The sequence below is a fragment of the Perognathus longimembris genome, chromosome 3 (assembly GCF_023159225.1).
Source record: "Perognathus longimembris pacificus isolate PPM17 chromosome 3, ASM2315922v1, whole genome shotgun sequence".
Taxonomy (NCBI): domain Eukaryota; kingdom Metazoa; phylum Chordata; class Mammalia; order Rodentia; family Heteromyidae; genus Perognathus; species Perognathus longimembris.
This window is the reverse complement of record NC_063163.1, coordinates 56570650-56590270: the sequence shown is the minus strand read 5'-3', so window position 1 is coordinate 56590270 and position 19621 is coordinate 56570650. Positions and strand designations below refer to the sequence as shown.

Below are 19621 nucleotides of genomic sequence, written 5' to 3'. Positions count from 1 at the left end.
TTTTTACTGAGTCCTGGTTTTATTCCTAGTCTCCCTTTGGCTGTTTGACTCAGCAACTCCTGATTACGCTGTTTCCCATCTGTTTTCATTTACATATCATTTTGCAGAAGTATATTCTTTAGAGGGCCAGTAAACCTACATATGTAGTGTATATATTGCATATGTATATTTACATTTACACACCATATGAGGAGTGTTTGGTGAGCTCTTTTGAGAGCTGTCTCTCCCTTCCCCATATAAGGATAAGTAGGCATGAACCCAGATATGGGGCTGTGGCTTGAATGAAGAACTAGGATGATGCAATGGCTATGTGCATCTAATCATATTGAATAATATTTATCAAAATGAACTCCAGGAAATGGAAACAAGATTTTTTTCTTTGTTGCTATTTTCATTTTCTTTTCTTTTTGTCTTGTTTGCTTATCTGTCTTTGAGAGGGTAAGGAAAGGCATGGAAATGGAGGGACAAAAGGTGAACAAATGTAGCAATGATACTCACTAGACACTGTGGAGAAAATGACTATACAACTTGTGGGGGGGACAGTAGGGAAAAACTGGGAGAAAGAGTGAGGGAAGGGGTGACATTGTCCAAAAAGAAGTGTACTCATTACCTGACTTATGTAACCCTTCTGAACATCACCTTTATAATAACAATAACATTTAAAATTTATTTTAAAGATTCTAAGGTGAATTATCCTAAGATTTCCTAGCAAGTAGAGGAGAGACTGTGCATCAGCATTAAATATACATAGTAGCTGGGTGCTGGTGGCTCTCTCCTGCAATCTTTCCTGCTCAGAAAGCTGAGGCCCAAAGTATCAAAGTTTGAAGTCAGCCTGACAAAAAAGTCCATGAGAGTGTATCTCCAAAATAACTATCAGAAAGCCACACTAGAGGCATGGCTCAAGTGGTAGAATGCCACTAGAGCAAGCAATATGAACAAATGTGATACTAAGGAAAAAGCAAAAAGAAAAATTCATTCCACATAGTCATGGACCACATACTGGCATTTCAGTCAATGTTGGGCCATGAATACATTGGTGATCCTGTGAGATTAAGTCATCTAGTGACATTTGAACCATCTTAGTTTGAGTAAGTACACTATGATGTTACACAGTGGTGAAATTACCTTACAGCACATTTCTCAGAACAAATCTACTAAGTGTTGCATAGCTGTCTTAATTATTTCCCATTTGAAAATGTGCTTGTACTTACTCTTGAGGGTAGTTTAGCAAGGCATTGAATTCTAGGTGGAAATCATGGTGCCTTTCAGGGTCATCATGGCCTTCCTGTTTCACATACTCTGTTCATAAATCTGTTGTTGGTGTGATTCCTTTTATTTGTGGTCTGTTTCCTGCTTTCTACTGGCTTGATATAGTATACTCTAAATTTGGGGATTTATATTTCTTCAGTATTGAAAACTTTGCTTTGTTTCTTTGGTAATTTTCCTCTTTTATTTCCTCGGTTCACCCTGCCCTAGCGTATTAGAATTTTAGAGCTCTCTTATTACTTTATCCTTTCTCTGTAGATTTCTCCTATGGGATTTTTTTTTGTATCTTATCTGTAAAGCCCATAATGACTTCTATTGTTTTTTGCATCTTTAAAAAGTGAATCTGTAAATTAATTAATTTACTATTTATTTATTTCTGAGGATTTGTCAAAACTCATAAACCTGTACATGAAAGTGAATATTTATTGTATGTAAATTAAAATTTTTCCATTTGAAGGTTTTCTTGCTTATTTGGTAAGAAATACATAGACACATACACAGATTTACATATATACACTCACATACAAATACCCACACATAAACACACATGCATACACAAATGCTGATACATACATACATATTCCAACACACATGTACACACATTCATATTCACATACACTCACTTTCATACATACATATTTCATGTGTATGAAATACAAAGCAAACTAATCACTTCTTAGCATTTTTCTCTGAACTGATTCAGTAATCTTTTTATTTTAAGGCCCCTTTGGTTTCTCCATTCCCTTCCTTTCCTTTTCCCCTCCCTTTAATTTCTCTCCCCTCCCCCCTTTCCCTTTTATAATTTCCATCCTCTCTCCTCCCCTTCCTTCTTCTCCTCAAGCCTTCATGGAACAAAACCTGACTTTGGGTGAAGAATGGAGACTTGGGCTTCTTTGTCCAGTATCATTTACTTTTCAGGTCAATCTGAGGCTCTACCAGTACTCTTCTCTCCTCTCTTCAGCTATGACACAGGTCATTGACACATACATCCCTTCCTTTGGGGTGTGGAGGCCACCACTTTGGGTCTCTCAGGACCCTACTCTCAGTCTGCCTGGTGCTTGGGCAGCTCTGCCTCTGTGAGGGAAGGGTCTCTTCTGGTTTTCTCTCGATGCAGGGATACTTATTGATTTCAGAGCCTGCTCCCACCCAAAGCCTTGTCAATCAGAAGTCCTGGTCTCCTCTCTCCTTTAGAAGAGTCCTCACATTTTTGTTTGTGTCTTAGAAGTCTTTCAAAAGGTCAATATATCAAAGGTTTGCTCTCTGCATCTGTACTTTGAAACGTGGAACCTGCTGGGAAGCTTGAGTCATGAAGAGGATTTGGGAGTCCTGATTGCTCCTTCCTACCATTTCCTGACTGGTAATATAATCTGTTTTGCCACATACTTCCACCATGATGGGTTGCCCTTGCCAGAGGCCCAAAGCAATGGACCTGCTCAATCTTACACTGGAACTTAAAGATTCAAAAGCCAAAATGAACCTTTTCTTTCTTTCTTTTCTTTTTACTTTTTGTTTTGGTCCTAGGGCATGAACTTTGGCCCCGGATGTTGCTCAAAGCTAGCGCTCTCCCACTTGAGCCACAGTTCCATGTCTGGCTTTTTGGTGGTTAATTGGAGATGAGTCTCACAGACTTTCTTTCCCCAGGTTGGCTTTGAACTGTGATCCTCAAATCTCAAGCCTCTTGAGAAGTTATGATTACAGGCTTGAGCCACATGTACCTGACTTAAACCTTTTCTTTTTATAAATTAATTGGCTCTGACATTTCATTCTAGTAATCAGAAGCTGACTAATACAAGTCCAAAGAGTAGACTTGAAATAGATTCCTTTAGTTAGTAGTCAATATGTAGACTTGTTAATCCTAGTAATTGGATAGATGACTATCCTGATGAGAACAACTACCTTTGGTGTCACTTATTTCCCTGGAAGCTGTCAGGACCATACATCAAGGAGAATACTTTAGTACCATAGATTCTTTGCTAGGCCTAACATATCTGCATACATGCCACATATGTGATTGCAAATTATGGCACAGAATTAACTCATTAGCTTTAGCTATTTTACTTAAAAGATAAGAAGCATGAGCACTTTGGCCTTTCTTTGAGAGTTTCTTTGGCATTTCCTTGATTAAAATGGGATGTGTTTAGGAATTTCATGTTGCTTAACAGTGAATTTCTAAGCTGTGATTTTAAATATAGAAAGCAGGCCCATTGAAATACCAACATATTTAGGCATGTGCTTACTGGATCTTTTGTTTGTGTTGCTTAGGGAAGTTGTCCAATTTAATAATGTGTATGGATAAAGCTTCTGGCACTTCCCAAAACACTAGAATAACTCTGTGGTTATTAGGAGCTCTTTTCAATAGCATTCTAACATTGGTTCAGAATACAAGTAGTTTTCATTATTTTCCTTCAAGCTTTGGTGAAATAGAGTATTCTTACAAATTAACAAAAGCATTATTATTCACTCATCTTGGTTGTATAGAAAAATCAGTCACTCTCTCCTAGCATATATCCTTTATTTTCCTCTCATTATTTCCAGGCCAAGTTGGTTCATAGCTCAATAGTATTCCCAGTCGCTTCCTTAGAGATAAAGATATTGCACATGTGGTGATCCAAAATGCCTCATTCCTTGCACAACACAACTAATGAAAACAGAGACCTTTAGGGACGTCCTGGGCCACTAATGTCTCCATCTTTCTATTTCATTGGAAGTTTAACATTCACCCATGCAGCTTGTTTGTTTGCTTTCTCCTTGTCATGGCCCTTTTGGCTTGAGCTGCATTGTGGTGTTATTTAGCTTCATCCTTTTAGGCTCTGCTTCATTTGATGGAAGATAGGTTATAAGTTTCAGATTCGAGATAAAAGAAATTGACTGGGAGGGGAAAAAAGGAATTTGATGGAGTCCCATTTATTGTGACTTGGTTGCAGGCATTTGAGCTGTAGCTGATCATTGCTTTATCCCTGATGAGGCTTTAGAGATTTCTTCCTTCCTTTCAGATAGCCCTGAGGATTATGCCCTCTGGATCCACAGATAAGCAAGGGTAATGTGTTGCCTTAGTCATGATTGCCTTAACGCGGATCTGTGGTGCGCATGCGCATCACGTGTGTGTAGCCTGCTGGTTTTTACGGCCTTCAGTGAGCAGGCTTGGGAAAGAGGGGGAAGTCCAGAGAATGACTGGCAATCTGCTATTTCCCCTGTGTTGGGCTAGGCCTCTCTTCCCCACAACCTTCCTCACAGGAGTTGGCCTTCCTTTCTTTTTCTCTTGCTCTGATGACTTTGGGGATTCTCCTGAGGTTTCTTGGTCCAGGTTGTCCAGCTTGTAGGGAGATTGGACCATTGGATTCGTGGTAGAAAAGGTTTGGAACTGTGTTTATTAGAATACTCATATAGAACATGTGAGTTAGAAATACAGGAAGGAATTAATTAAAAACTATTATAGTGCTACCTTAGGTCCTGAGTCAGAGGTATTTAATTTCTGACAGAGCAGGTCCAGCCTCAGTTGTCTTCGGGTCCATGTGGGAAGCAGCATTAATAGGCCCAGTAGCCACTGCTGAAGGGGAAAGTGTGTGTTCTGCAAACTGACACCTGGATTCCATTCTTTAAAAAAATTTTTTTATTGTAAAAGTGATGTGCAGAGGGGTAGCAGTTACGTAAATGAGGTAATGAGTATGTTTCTTTTAGTCAGGTAATGAGTACGTTTCTTTTTTTTCTTTCTTTCTTTTTTTTTTTTTTTTTTTTGCCAGTCCTGGGCCTTGGACTCAGGGCCTGAGCACTGTCCCTGGCTTCTTCCCGCTCAAGGCTAGCACTCTGCCACTTGAGCCACAGCGCCGCTTCTGGCCGTTTTCTGCATATGTGGTGCTGGGGAATCGAACCTAGGGCCTCGTGTATCCGAGGCAGGCACTCTTGCCACTAGGCTATATCCCCAGCCCGAGTACGTTTCTTTTTGAAGAGCGTCACGTCTTCCCTCTTTTTCTCCCTGTTTTTTTTCCTCCCAATCTGGATTCCATTCTTAAAAACTTATGCGTTGTCCGGTGCTAGTGCCTCCTGCTTGAAATCCTAGCTATTCAAGTCGCTGAGATCTGAGGATCATGGTTTAAAGTCAGCCTGGGCAGGGGAAAAATGAAAAACAAACAAAAATAACAAGCAAAGTAACTGCCTCCTACATCTCCAGCAAGATTAGAGCCCCAAACTTATCTGATTCAGCCCCTGGAGAGCAATCAGAACACTTATATGAAAATGCATTATTTTTTCATCATTAAAAATGTTTGGCCTTTATCCAGAGTTGGGATTTATGTCTACTAGTTTTGAAATGAATTTACTAAACTCAAGCAAAAAATACTTTTAGCAGAGAACTTTACTTCTTTGGTAGCATTTTGTAAGCAGCATATTAAGCTTCAATGTATTAGCTTTGCTCCCCTGTCTCACACAAAAACAGCCAAGAATTTTATCATCAATTTGTGATGGTCAGAGTGGTGTTCTCAGTGCCTTTTTCAAACTGTCAATCTTAGAAACTAGATGGGGAAAAATGTTCCTCTTTTCCTAAAACCGATAACTCCCAGTTTCTCTGGCATGGCAGGTAGGGATTGCAGGATAAGTGAATCCATGGATAATCCTCATGCCTCGTTTTAGGGTTTTTTTTTTTCTTCTTTGTTTCTAAAATCCTTTTTCAGAGCAAGCAATGTTTGAAAGACTGGAGTTTTCTGGCTGATTCCTTAGCACATCACCAATGGAGGAGAAACAAGTCATTGGAACTTAAGGAAGTGGGTAGCTGGAAGAGGCGTGCAACTCCACCATCACTTGAACCCCATACCTCACCCTAGAAGGACACATCTCTGTGGTTTGAGTGAAGTTGTACAACTACACATGCACACATACATACATTGCAAGAGGCAACGTTCTCACAAATTGGAAAGCCTTGCAGGTGGAATTTCTGTTTCCTTGTTATGATGTGGCTCTCAGTATTTTGGTTTAACAACATATTTTATTACCACCTGCCTTTTATGGCCATGGTTATTAGCTATGTGTATATTCTATTCCTATCCCTCAGGAGTTTGCAATTTTTGTGAGGACTTGGTTATCTTTTATTTCCTATTGCTTCTTACAGTGACTTGTTTGAAAAAAAATTGATACTCAGGAAACTGGATCTATCTCTTGAGAGCCTTTTGAATCCTGTCTCTATGTGGCCTTGCTTTCCTTACCTCCCTGACTCATAAGGCCTTGTTCCAGCTCTGGGAAGGTGGGCGAGCACTAGATCAGGACATGAGGAGTCTGTCCCCACCCTCCTGGCAGTGGACCCCACAGTAGACTTGGAGTAAATCACACAGTCTCCAGTATCTGTAGATTTTGCTTACATAAAAGGAAGGGTTGACTGATTAGTAGTTCAGTTCCTCTCACTGTAACACTCAGTGATTCTGCAATGAATATACTATCAGCATGATATTGCCCAGGTTGTTAAATTAATTAGGACAGATTCAATGTTGCTACCATGTTAATTTATTCAGCAAATGCTTTGGGAATGCCTACAATATGTTGAGCTCTTGGTGGTCACTGGGATCTTTAGTGAATAGGCTTATTGTGTGTACCTCATGTGACATAAAATAAAGGCATAGTAAAATAAGAATTTTTTTCTTGCTAGTTTTGGGGCTTGAACTGAAGGCCTGTGCACTGTCCTTGAACCTCTTTGTGCTACAGGCTAGCCCACTACCACTTGAGCCACAGTGCGACTTCTGGCTTTTTGTTTTTCCTGAGTAGTTTATTGTAGAGGAGAATCTCATGGACTTCCTTGCCCTGGATGGCTTCAAATCATGATCCTCAGATCTGACCTTCCTAAGTAGCTAGGAACACAGGCATAAGCCACTGGTGCCTGGCATGGCAAAATATTTTTACCCTCCAATATTAAAAATGGATGATTATGAAGAAGCTGAGAATGTTGACTTAAGGCTGTGTACTCAAATGCAGCTCTTCTAGTTAATTTCATGTTTTTCACTTCTTTCTGCCTTGGTTTTCTCATCAACAAAATGGAGTAATAATGCTATTTCTAGACTGTTAAACAGAGAAAATATAATAAAATATCTAATAGTGGTAAGTGCTTTTCAAGTGTAAATTGCTAGTGTTGAATGGACTTTCTCCAATGAAAAAGTGCTTTCCAAGCCTGTTGCCAGAAGGTCAAACTTGTAATCTTAGCTACTTGAGAGGCTGAGATTTGAGGATTGCAATTCAAAACCAACCCCAACATAAACGTTCTTGAGACTCCTATCTCCAACTAATTAGCATAAAGCTGAAAGTGGAGGAGTGGCTCAAGTGTTAGAGTGCCAACCTTGAGTGAAAAATCTGAGCCAGGGCTGGGATATGGCCTAGAGGCAGAGAGTGCTTATCTCCTATACACGAGGCCCTGGGTTCAATTCTCCAGCACCATATATACAGAAAACAGTCAGAAGTGGCGCTGTGGCTCAAGTGGCAGAGTGATAGCCTTGAGCAAAAAGAAGCCAGGGACAGTGCTCAGGCCCTGAGTCCAAGCCCCAGGACTGGCAAAAAAAAAAAAAAAAAAAAAAAAGAAAGAAAGAAAGAAAAGAAAAGAAAAGAAAAAAGAAAAAAAAAGAAAAAGAAAAATCTGAGCCAAAAACCTGAGTTCAAACCCCAATACTGGCATACACATATACAAAAATACAAGTCACAGCAGAGGGTCACAGGAGCCCAATAGCTAATACCTTTATGAACACATAAGATAATGCTAAATGAAATGAACTCCATGTTATGGAAATTATTGTTATATCATAGTTGTAACTACTTTCAACGTGCCATATGTAACTGTAGCCTCTATTATTGATGATATTCCTGTATCACCTTCCTGTGGTTGTACATACACTATCTCTTTATCTTAACTGAGTATATTGGAAACTGGGTATACTGGTATTAGAACCAGGAAATTGGAAGGGAATACCAAAATCTAGAGACACAGGGTAAAAAAAAAAAAGACAAACAACTCCAAAAGCAATACTTACGAACTTTTTGGTGAAAATGAACTGAACAACTGAACAACTCATGAGGGGGGAGGGGTAAGGGAAAGGGGGAGGGGGAGGGGGGAATGAGGGGCAAGGTAACAAACAGTACAAGAAATGTATCCAATGCCTAATGTATGAAACTGTAACCTCTCTGTAATTCAGTTTGATTATATATATATATACATATATATATATATATATATATATGGAAAATCTGAGCCAAAGCCCCGAGTTCAAACCCCAATACTGGCATACACATATACAAAAATGCTTTCCAAGGCCTGCTGTGTGCGTGGGACTGCGCTGGGCTTAGGGATAGAGCTGAGAGGAAGGGGTTGTCTACTATCCTGGAGTCCAGGTAGGACTGAGGAGAGGCAGGTCATGAACAGGTAAATGAGAAGTACATTCTGAATGAGGTAATTTTATGTGTTATTTACACCTGGAATCGTGACCTTTCCCTAGGTTTAGCATTGAATTCACAAAATGGTTCAATTCCATGCAGAAGCCTGTTTTTGAATTTGTGGTTATCAGACTCATATCTGTGGATGAGTCAATGACCTGGGACGTGGAAAAAGCATGCTAGGATGTGAAGCATGGACCCTCACCACCACAGAATGAACTGATAGACACAACCTCTAGATGAAATAAACTCAGTGTGTCAGGTGCAAGAAGCTAGACACAAAAGCCACAGACAGGATGGTTACAAGGGAGGAAAGTTCTGGGGAAAGCAAATTTGGAGGAATAGAAACCAGGTCATGGGTTGCCAGGGGCTGGGGACTGGAACCATATTTAGAGCTTACTATTTTATATCTCCCTTTCAGTTGTGGTAGAGGCAAGGCTTTCTGTGTTTACTAAACATACAAAAGGCTAATTAAAAATGATTAATTCTATTACATGTTTTAAAAGTGCTGATAAGAAAAAAATACTTCAATTTGAATGATTGGGTACCTGGTCATTCCAATTACAAAGCATTTCAAGGCCAGATGTAGAAAAATTGAGGGGTAGAATGAAGATTGGCATTTTTTTTTCTTGAAGGCAGTATGTATGTATTACCAAATGATTATAGGACATCCACTGTATGCTAGGCCCTGCTGTAAACAAAACAAAAATCCCCAGATGGAGTTTAGCATTGTGATGCCTTTCAGGCAGGGGTTCTAAAGGAAAAGATGCTATACAGGTGGATGCATTAAATTTTTGTGATTAATTATCTAAAAGTATATTTTCTAGAAGCAATCTAAAGTATGACAGTAGTGAAATTGTTTACTAAATTATTGTGTGAGTGCTCATTAAAAATGAAAAAATAGTCAGGCATGGGTGGCTCTAGCCTGTGATCCTAGCTACTCAGGAGGCTGAAATCTGAGGCTTGAAGTTCAAAGCCAGCTGAAGCAGGAAATCCCTTGAGACTCTTATCTCAAATTAACACTCCCCACCACTAACCCCCAAAAGCCAGAAGTGTAGTTGGCTCAAGAAGTAGAGGACTAGCCTTGAGAAAAAATGTTCAAAGACAGTGACCAGGCCCAAGCCCTGGGACTGGCACACACACACACATGCACACAAAGTCAAAATATTTACTATATACATTTGCATGGGAGGAAGTGCATACATACAACACTGAAAAGTGGAGTTACATAGTTTATTCCATGAGTGTAAAACTAAAGTCCTTGATATTTTATAGATTAAAATTTCCTAGAGTGGATTTAGGGGATTTTAGTAAATTTTCATCACTGTGTGTGTGTGTGTGTGTGTCTGCTGGTCCTCGGGATTGAATTTGGGTCCTGATTGCTGTCCCTGACCTTTTGTGCTCAATGCTAGAACCCCACCACTTTGAGCCACAGTTTCATTTCTGGCTTTTTCATACTTAGTTTTAGATAAGATTCTCAACAGACTTTCCTGCCTAGGTTTTCTTTGAACTATGATCCTCTAGGATTACAGATGTATGCCACTGATGCCCAGCTTTTTATTCATTTATTTTGTTTTTAGTAGGAATGAGGTTTGAATTCACTGCTAGTCAGACATTCTACTGCTGTGTCATGTCTCTGGTTCTTTTTTTGCATTAGCCCAGCTGTGATTTTTGCCTTTCCCCCATGCTCTGAGGATTAATTCTTCAAAGTACCTTCCCCCTCACAATCTAAGAATTTATTTTTCAAAGTAAATAGGCAATGTAAGATTTCCATCATGGAAAAAAAATCATCCAAGACAAAACAAAACAAAATTCACCTCAAGCAAGGAAGAGATACCCTGAATTTGGGGGGTAAAATTCTCTTAGAAAGGATTTTTTTGAAGGAGGGAAACAAATACTTTGTGTTGAAAAATGTGCTTGAAGCTTCTCTAGGAGAAAAATGCACATTTGTGTTGGAGGTACTTTAAATATCCATAAGCATAATTTGCTAAAACATCAGATTACTGTATACTGTGGACAAATCATACTACCGTCTCTCTTGGTCCTATGAAGGGGGGGAATAACTGCACTTCACTCGTTTATTTCAAGTAAAGATAAAACTGCCGATGCTACTTGAAAAACATCCTGAACACTGTCTTGTTTATATAATAGAATAAAATGTGGTATTATTCAAGCTAAACCCATCAGATAGGAGAGCAAAACTGGCTCCAGAGAGCTGTTACATTTTACACAATGTGGCCCACTGTTGTAAAATTCAGGACCATGGACAGCTATACCATCCCAGGTGTATACTAATGTTCTCCCAACTAATAATTGGATTCATTCTTATTTTAGTGGAACTGAAGTTACAAAGTTTATTCCACTCCAGAGCATCAAGACTACCTGTAATTATGCCTGCTGAGAATAAACATATGCAGGTTGAACATCTCTAATCTGAAATAAAACCAATGCCCTGAAACAGAACATTTTCAGCACCAACATGATACCATAACCAGAAGTTTCCACACTTAACCTAATGTGATGGTCTCAGAAAAACTCAGATGCATTTAACTATTCGATAAACTCCTTTCAGGGTCTGTACATAAGGTGTATCTAGCACAAATGAAGTTTATGTTTAGATTTAGGTGTCATCCCCAGGGTATTTCATTATGAATCTGCAAAGATTCCAAAACCTGAAAAGAATATTGACCTGAAAATATCTATTCCCATGAATTTGGGATTATAAATGCTTATTAGGTAGGACATTTATGAAGCTAGGTGCTGGCGTGGCTCATACCTGTAACCTTTGCTACTCAGGGACTGAGATCCTGAGGATGGCAGTTCAGAGCTAGTCTTGACTGAATATAAATCTGAACAGTCTGGCTTTGGCTTGCCATTCCATCAGTACCTTGACAAGGTGCTAGTGGATCTACAGTGAAGGATCTACTGACTGTCCCTTTATCTAAGAATGCCTGTCATGCTTTACTAGACAAAGCAAACATGGATAACAGGAAACTGAAATCCAAGATGGATGAAGAGATTTTGTATGAGTATCCAGATGTTATCAACCTATTTCATGACTCAAAAATGAATATGCATTCAGCTGAAAAAAACTTTCTAAATGAGATGGCCAAACTGTTCCCAGAGATTGTTGACCAGAGATTGAGAGATTGAAGACTGTCTGGTGATTAAAAATGGGCAGAGACAATTTGATTTCTCAGCAAGAAGAGAGCATAAAGCTTCATCTACAGGCATGCCTTTCATGATGACAGTTTGGTCAACAACAAACACTGTGCATTACAGTGGTTCCATAAGATTTGAGTAGAGATGAAAATCCTTTTAGCCTTTTAGTGAACTCAGAGCTACCAAAAGTCATACGACAGTGTGTCTGGGGCCACACCAATGTAAACATATCTATTGTGATGCTGCCATCACAAACATTTATAGCATCCACAATTACATACAACACAATACTTGATAACAAACAACTGTGTGACTATGCTTTTTAATCATTATCTTAGGTGTTTCCTCTACTTATATAAAAATGTTCCCTGTAAACAATAACCCATGTTACCCTGGCAGGAACCACATATATTTTATTAGCAGCATCTTTGGTTCAAATCCAGAGACCTTGTTTAGTTGAGCATGGTAGCCGTGCCTATGATTCCAGTCCTCCAGTCCTGGGAGAGTGAGACGGGAAGATCCAATTCCAGGCAGCCTGAGCGACAGAGTGGTGTACTGTCTCAAAGAAAACATAAAATAGGAAAGGACCATACAGAGTGATGGGCCTGGACTTGTAAGCACTCTGCAATGTTTGTACAATGTGGTCACCTTGTGATCTGTTCCTTCTCATTTCATGATGTATCACTGTCCATGCCAGTGACTTGAGGCAGATCCCAGGTTGGTGAAGTGTTAGTAATTGGTGCATTACAAGTCTTGAGAAAAATACACAGAGAGCCTTACAAGATTGTAGGTTATTATGTAGAATGATTGACCTTCATTCCTTTTTTCTCATTCACTTTCATTTTCTTGGGGACGAGAGGTGGTGTTATCATGATTAATATTTCGGCAGCATCATGACAGGGTTTCTTTTCTTATGTGCCAGCTTTTATGGACAAGACTGCATGATTGATGATGGGATGGGGTGGGGACTGCTGAGAGGCATTGTGGAAGGGTCCCAGATTATACCTAGTGACCCCAAATGCTACTGCCTTGTCTCCTGCCCTGTTATGCTTACATTAGCAAATTGAATGATGCTATCTTTTCAAAGGCAGCATAAAAACAGAATAGACTGTAAATATTTTGGATACAAATTATATTTAGATGAGCCTGTAAAGTTTTAAAACAAGGTTGAATAATGCAACAAGACAAGAAAAATAAAGTTTTGAGAGGTATATTTTATAGCTCTCAAACCTGCTAAGCCTGATTACAAATGTGTAAAGCTGAGTCAGTGTGGTTTAGGATAGTTTTTATGGTAAAGCTTATGTATGAAATACTTTCAGAGCATTTTGAAATTTTCAGATGAGACATCCTCCACAAGCAAAGCCTATACAAATAGTCCAAAATCTGAAAATTCAGAAATCTGAAGCACTACTGATCCTAAACATTTTATATAAGGAGCTCAATCTGTACTTGGGCATTTGATTTTTTTTTTAGTTTTTTAGTACTTAAGGTTGTTTGCAGGACAACCATTATACCACTGAAGATATTCCTTAGTGCATTAGGTTTTAGATTAGTTATTTTTCATACAGCGTCTTAATCTTTTGCCCAAATCAGCCTCAGGTTGAAATGCTTGTACCTCTGTCTCCTGATACCACTCCTGGCTACTACTTTGGCATTTCAGTTGGTGATGTGGTGTTAGCAGGGTGTTGCACATGCCCGTGAAGGGAGGAGTCACTCTCAGAACGTGTGGTTAGAAAGGTAACTGAGAATGAAAGTCTTGCATTCACACCGCTCTGATGATGTTGTTACAACTGAACTGTGTATAGCATTGAGAACCATGTTTAGGAGGTACTTCATGCTGTCTGCATGTAGAGGAAAGCTGCTTAGATGGTGGGACCATGGTTAATAGCTTCTTCAACAGTTGGTATAGCCACTGGTTTTACTTTTTTTTTTTTTAACATGAATAGATTTGGGAAGACAGGAGCATGAAATGCTTTATAAACGCCTGGAGGCTCTTACCCAGTGGAGGAAGTATCTAGTTCTCTTCTGGAGATGCCATAGTTTCTCAGAGTGGCCCCACTCCATTTCTGGAGCTTCACATAGAGTATTTTTAGACCAAAAAAGAGGGAGATCATGGCATTATTTTGTCTTATAATATACACAATCTATATACATATGCATATAGAGAGAGAGATTTTTCCTTGCTGGATCATTTGCGATTAAATCTTATGTTCTCTCTTAATTCTCAAGCACCTATTTTCTAAGAACAAAGATAGTCTCTGACATAATCTGATATCATTGTACACCTAAGAAGGTTAATATTGATAAGAAACCTTCACAAGGCTGGGAATGTGGCTTAGTGGTAGAGTGCTTGCCTAGCATGTAGGAAGCCCTGAATACGAGTCCTCAGCACCACATAAATAGAAAAAGCTGGAAGTGGTGCAGTGGTTCAAGTGATAGAGTGCTAATCTTGAACAAAAGAAGCTCAGGGATAGTGCCCAGACTGAGTTCAAGCCCCAGGACTGGCAAAAAAAAAAAAAGAAGAAAAGAAACCTTCACTAATATACAGTCCATATTTAAACCTCAAGTTGTCCCAATAATGTCTTTGATGCCTTAAAAAAAATCAGCATCCAGGGGCCAGTGACTTTGGAAAAGATACATTTGTCTAGATTTGTCTATGGTTTCTTCAGGAGGAAATCTGGTCTGAACATCAATGTCAGTCCAGGTGATGCAGGGCTCTGAGAGCAGGTGCATGTGATGCCATTTCCATTACTGCTTGTGTGCAGTCTGATCACTTGGTTAAGGTGCTGCCACTAGATGTATTCATTGTCAAGAGAAATTTCCCCCTTTGTGAGAAACATGGCCGTTTGAATGCTTTAAGACTTGATCAACATCTTGTTCCCCAACGATCTTTGACACAGTGTTTCTACCACCCATTGGTGTCTCCTGCCCAAGGAAAAATAGTGAATTTTCAAATGCTACATTTTTGACATTAGTTCATGTTCTTTGTTTGAAAAGGAGTCTTCCCTTTTCTTTTGTTTTTCTTTTTTCTTTTTATTTATTATTGTTAGGGTGATGTACAGAGGGGTTACAGTTATATTCATAAAGTAGTGAGTACATTTCTTGTCAAATTGTTACCTCTTCCCTCATTTTTCTCCCACCTTCCATCCTCCCCAGTTCTCCCCCACCCCACACCCTGAGTTGTACAGTTAGTGTACAACCTATTGTCTTGTAAGTATTGCTGTTGCATTAGTTCACCTTTTACCCTTTGTCTCACAGTTTTGATGTTCCCCTTCCCTTCTCCAGTTCAGACAAACATATATACAGTACTCAGGGTACTGAAATCAATACAGTGAAGAGTCTTTGCTTTTCATCCATCCTTTTAACATCGGTGTCAGTATGAACTTTTAGACTTTTAATATTTAAATTCTAGACAACAGACACTTCTTTTTATTATATTTTTATTATTTTTAAGTAGTTGCACAAAGGGGTTACCATTCAACAAATCAGTTTATAAGTACAATGCATCTTGATCAATACTACCCTCTTATTTTCCTCTATTCCTTCCAGTGCAACCCCTCCCCTCAATTTTCCTACTTTCATAGAATACGAATTATTATGAGTGCATTTTTCTCTTCCTCTCTTCCTTTATCTACCCCCATCTCCTTGACTCCCCACACCTTTCAAAGGTCCTGGTATTCATTTTATTCCATTTGTTTATTCTAAGTAGGTAGATCATTTAGATTCTCCCCTGAAAATACCATACTACAGTTAATATGGTTGTGTATGCTTGCATACAACCGCGTATGTGTTTACTTATGTATTTACAAATTAGATCTAGATTCCACAGAAGAAAGAAAACATGTATCTTTTGTCCTCTGCGCCTAACTTACTTCACTTAACATAGGTTTTCCAAGTCCATTCATTTCTTTGTAATTCTTCCTAATGGATGTGTAAAATTCCACTGAACAACATGCATTTCTAATCCATCTCTGACACAGACACTTCTGACATTTCAGTTTTTCCCTTCATCAACAGGAACCTGTATCTGAAAGAGTCTTGAGAAAAATGGCTGTGTGAAATGACAGGATGGAAGTGAGGCATTTGGCCAGTATGTGTTTGCCAGGCTTCTTCCTCCCACATATTTCTATGTGTCAATCTAATGTGAACATCCTTTTGTTTTCTTAGGTCTTATGGACTAATTGGTGTCATTGAGCAGAAACCTAACAGAAAAGCCGTTCTGCTGCACATCACAAACAATGCTGACTTTTATAAGTCTTCAGAAGATGGTTAAAGCTGTGTTGTACTGTGACATTGCCAGAGGGGGACAAGCAGCTTGAAGATTGCCTGTTACTTGAGCTACAGTGTGAAAGAAACCCATTCCCTATTGAGGAGAATTGTATGGCCAACATTGTCCAGTGAAGGGTTGACAATGAGCATCCCTGTAGCCCCCAAGAAATCATGCTTTAATCAGCTGCGGGACAACAGAAATGGAACAAAAAATAACAATGAGCAGATCCTAAGTCTTGGAGATACAAATGCTAATCAAATCATGTTGGAGGTCAGTTCCTCTCACGATGAGGCCAAGACATGTGATCTGGCTGATGAACTTGGAAATGCAAGTTCAAGTGAGCCAGGACAACACTCCCATTTTTACAGTGACCCTCAACGACTTCAGGGCTCTGGGAAAGGATCTCAGCCTGGCTCCACCATTCTGAAAGATGGTAAACATTCTCCCACTGTCCACAAGGAACTAAATGAAGAATATACTATGGTCCGAGGCTCAGATTTTCTGCAGACCCCTCAAAGTGTCCAGGGACCAAGTCTGGTAAGTTGGAGGAATGCAGTAGCTGAGAGCAGTACAGAGGTTTCTGCTACAAGGGACACTGAAGTTCCTCGACATGCTCCCAAGGACAAGTTGGCAAAGACCCTTGACAATGAGGAGCTGAGGAGGCATTCTTTGCATAGAGCAAGCAGCTCCATAACCACAGCTAGCAGCAGGACTCTGCAGCATCTACAGCCTAGCTGGATGGACACTCCTGAGCCCCGGGGAGGGCAGGGGTCACAGAGGACATTGGCTGATAATTCTCGGGAAACCTCTTTTCTTCCAGTTGATGGTACCTCAGAGGAAGAGAATATAGGTCCCCCTACACCATCTACCTCAGAAGCAAAGGTGACCAGTCCCTCAGAGACCCAGAGAGCAGGTACACTGGGACAGAATGCTTGCAGTGAGCTTTCAGCATGGACTGCCCCTCTGGACCTTGCTCTGAATTCAAGGTCAGCATCAAAGGACAACCTGCATTATCCAGAAGCACAATTTGGTCAAGGAAAGGGAGACAGAAAGTTGGAGCTGAAATCTGTTCAGGCCAAGGCAGAGCAGGAATTCAAGTCAAACCTGGCAGTAGCTCCAGGGTGTCACAGGGAAGCGGGTATGTCACACCAGGAAACCACTGGTGTCATTAATGGTTCATCCAGCAGCCGCCAGCTGCATGGCATGGGAAGAAACAGTGGGGAGGAAGGGAAGATGGCTGGCAACCTTGGTGTGGAGAATCTATTCCAAATGGCCCCCAAACAGGGCCTTGCTCCCCTAGGAGTGGCTGGTAATCAGCCCACTGGCAAAACATCACCATGTCCTGGTAGAGAGTGGGGGGAAATGGCATCTAGGAACTTTTCATCTGGTGATGGCCAAATGGCTTTGGTTCCCAGCGATTCAAACAGCAGCTGGTCCCCAGAGGTCAGAGTGGACAAGAAAAGGCTGGGCAGCGAGCCCAGGGCCAGTGACGAGGCATTGGTCTCAGGTTCTTCTGTGGGACAGAGTGACCCTGAAGGCCCTGCACTCCTGGACCTTCAGAGCAGCAGCTCAGAAGGAGAGCAAAGCAAAGAGATAAGGATACCAGAGGCTGAAAGTAGGAACTTTCTAGAAAATGCAACCAAGACAGAACTCCTACTGAGAGAAGATTCAGTTCTCAGTACTCCTGCTCCCCTCCCCACAGAGGCATCTGTGAACATGACCCAGCAGCCTACACCATCTAGTAGCAGTTTTCAGGACCTTGCCATGTGCAACGTGGACCCCTCCACTTTACCCTCCACCGACAACCTACAGGTATTGAAGACATCCCCCAAAGTGCCTGACAAGGACACCTGTCCCAGTGGCATTCCCAAGCCTGTCGTCATGAACTCCAAGGACTCACCTGCCTCACAGGAAACAATGGAGAGACATCACCTTGAAAAGCCAGAGGAAAGGACAGAAGTGAAGCCTGTGGTTATGCCCAAACCCAAACATGTGAGACCCAAGATTATCACCTACATACGGAGGAATCCACCAGCACTGGGTCAAGTGGACACGTCGCTGGTTCCTGTGGGGCTTCCGTACGCCCCACCCACCTGTGGCATGCCTCTTGCCCAGGAGGAGAAGGCTGCAGGTGGTGACCTTAAGCCATCTGCCAACCTCTATGAGAAATTCAAGCCTGACTTACAGAAGCCGAGGGTCTTCAGCTCTGGGCTAATGGTGTCTGGGATCAAGCCCCCAGGACATCATTTCAGTCAGATGAGTGAAAAGTTTTTGCAGGAGGTAAGAGAATGTCACTGTGTTACCCTCTGTAAGTTTCTTAAAGTATTTTTTCCCCAGTGCTTTATTTCACCAGGGTTTGAACTTAGTGCTTGCTTAGCTAGGCTTGCTTTGCCTGCTTAACTAGGCTTGCTTGTTTGGGTAATGCTTTACCACTTCAACCATGCCTCCAGACCTGTTTTTTGCTGCTTATTTTGGAGATGGTGCCTAGAGTACTTTTCTGCCTAGGTGGAGTATGGACCACAGTCCTCCAAATCTCAGCTTCCTGAGAAGCTAGGATTATAGCTGTGAGACACTACACCCAAGCTGGTCTCTTAAATTTATATTTTTAATGAGTTGTAGAAACAAGGTATCTTCTCTCAGCCCATTGCTCATGTTCAAGGATACACATGTACAGAAGTGTTTTTGACTATAGGAGATTGCCTTGACAGATGCACCTTTTTTTTTTTTACTAGACCAGTAGGATGTATATATCATGGGATAGACCCAACATCTAAAGAGTTTACTCAGTATAATGAATATGAGACTAGATAAGTATGCACTTAAATTAGCTTCCATGTTTAAATAAGGGAATGTAATTCTTCTATGAGTCGGGTCAAAGCTTGGACGAGTCCAAAGTACATATATTCTTTAAATTAAGCAGACCCATCTTCTCAGGAGGAATATTTGCTTTTTAGGAAACCTCCTATGAAGAACAATGGACAGAAAATATGCTAGGCACAGGCTGTTCAGTTTTATTACAAATAGTAAATTTTCATGAGGGACAAGGTAACAAACAGTACAAGAAATGTATCCAATGCCTAACGTATGAAACTGTAACCTCTCTGTACATCAGTTTGATAATAAAATTTTGAAAAACAAAACAAAACAAAAAACAAATAGTAAATTTTTTAGGACCAGTATTTAATTGAATGTACACTGTGCATCAAGCTACATAATATAAAACAGTCATTGGCTTCATTAATTCTTATATTCTCTAGGGGTTGGTTTTGCAAGTTTTCTTTTTTTGACTGTACTGGTATTTGAACTCAGGGCCTCACACTTGTTCAGCAGGCACTCTACCACTTGAGCCACACCTCCAGCTCCCTTTAAAAAATTGTTTCTCAGATAGGATCTCATAGTTCTGGTCAGGGCTGGCTTTAAAGCCATGATACTCTTACATATGCCTCTTTCCCAGCTATGATTACAGACATCTAGCCTGTTTGTTGAAATGAGGTGCTGCTAGGTTTTTTTGTTTGTTTGTTTGTT

General features: G+C 40.4%; 1 protein-coding gene across 1 annotated transcript in view; it reads left to right on the top strand.

Moving 5' to 3' along the window:
• The window catches only part of Mtus2 (microtubule associated scaffold protein 2), a 540827-nt gene that overhangs the window by 157792 nt on the left and 363414 nt on the right, over nucleotides 1-19621 (top strand). The window contains exon 2 of the mRNA XM_048341576.1: nucleotides 15994-18376. Coding sequence (XP_048197533.1) covers nucleotides 16238-18376 — 2139 coding nt within the window. The 5' untranslated portion in view covers nucleotides 15994-16237. The remainder of the gene's footprint in view (nucleotides 1-15993; nucleotides 18377-19621) is intronic.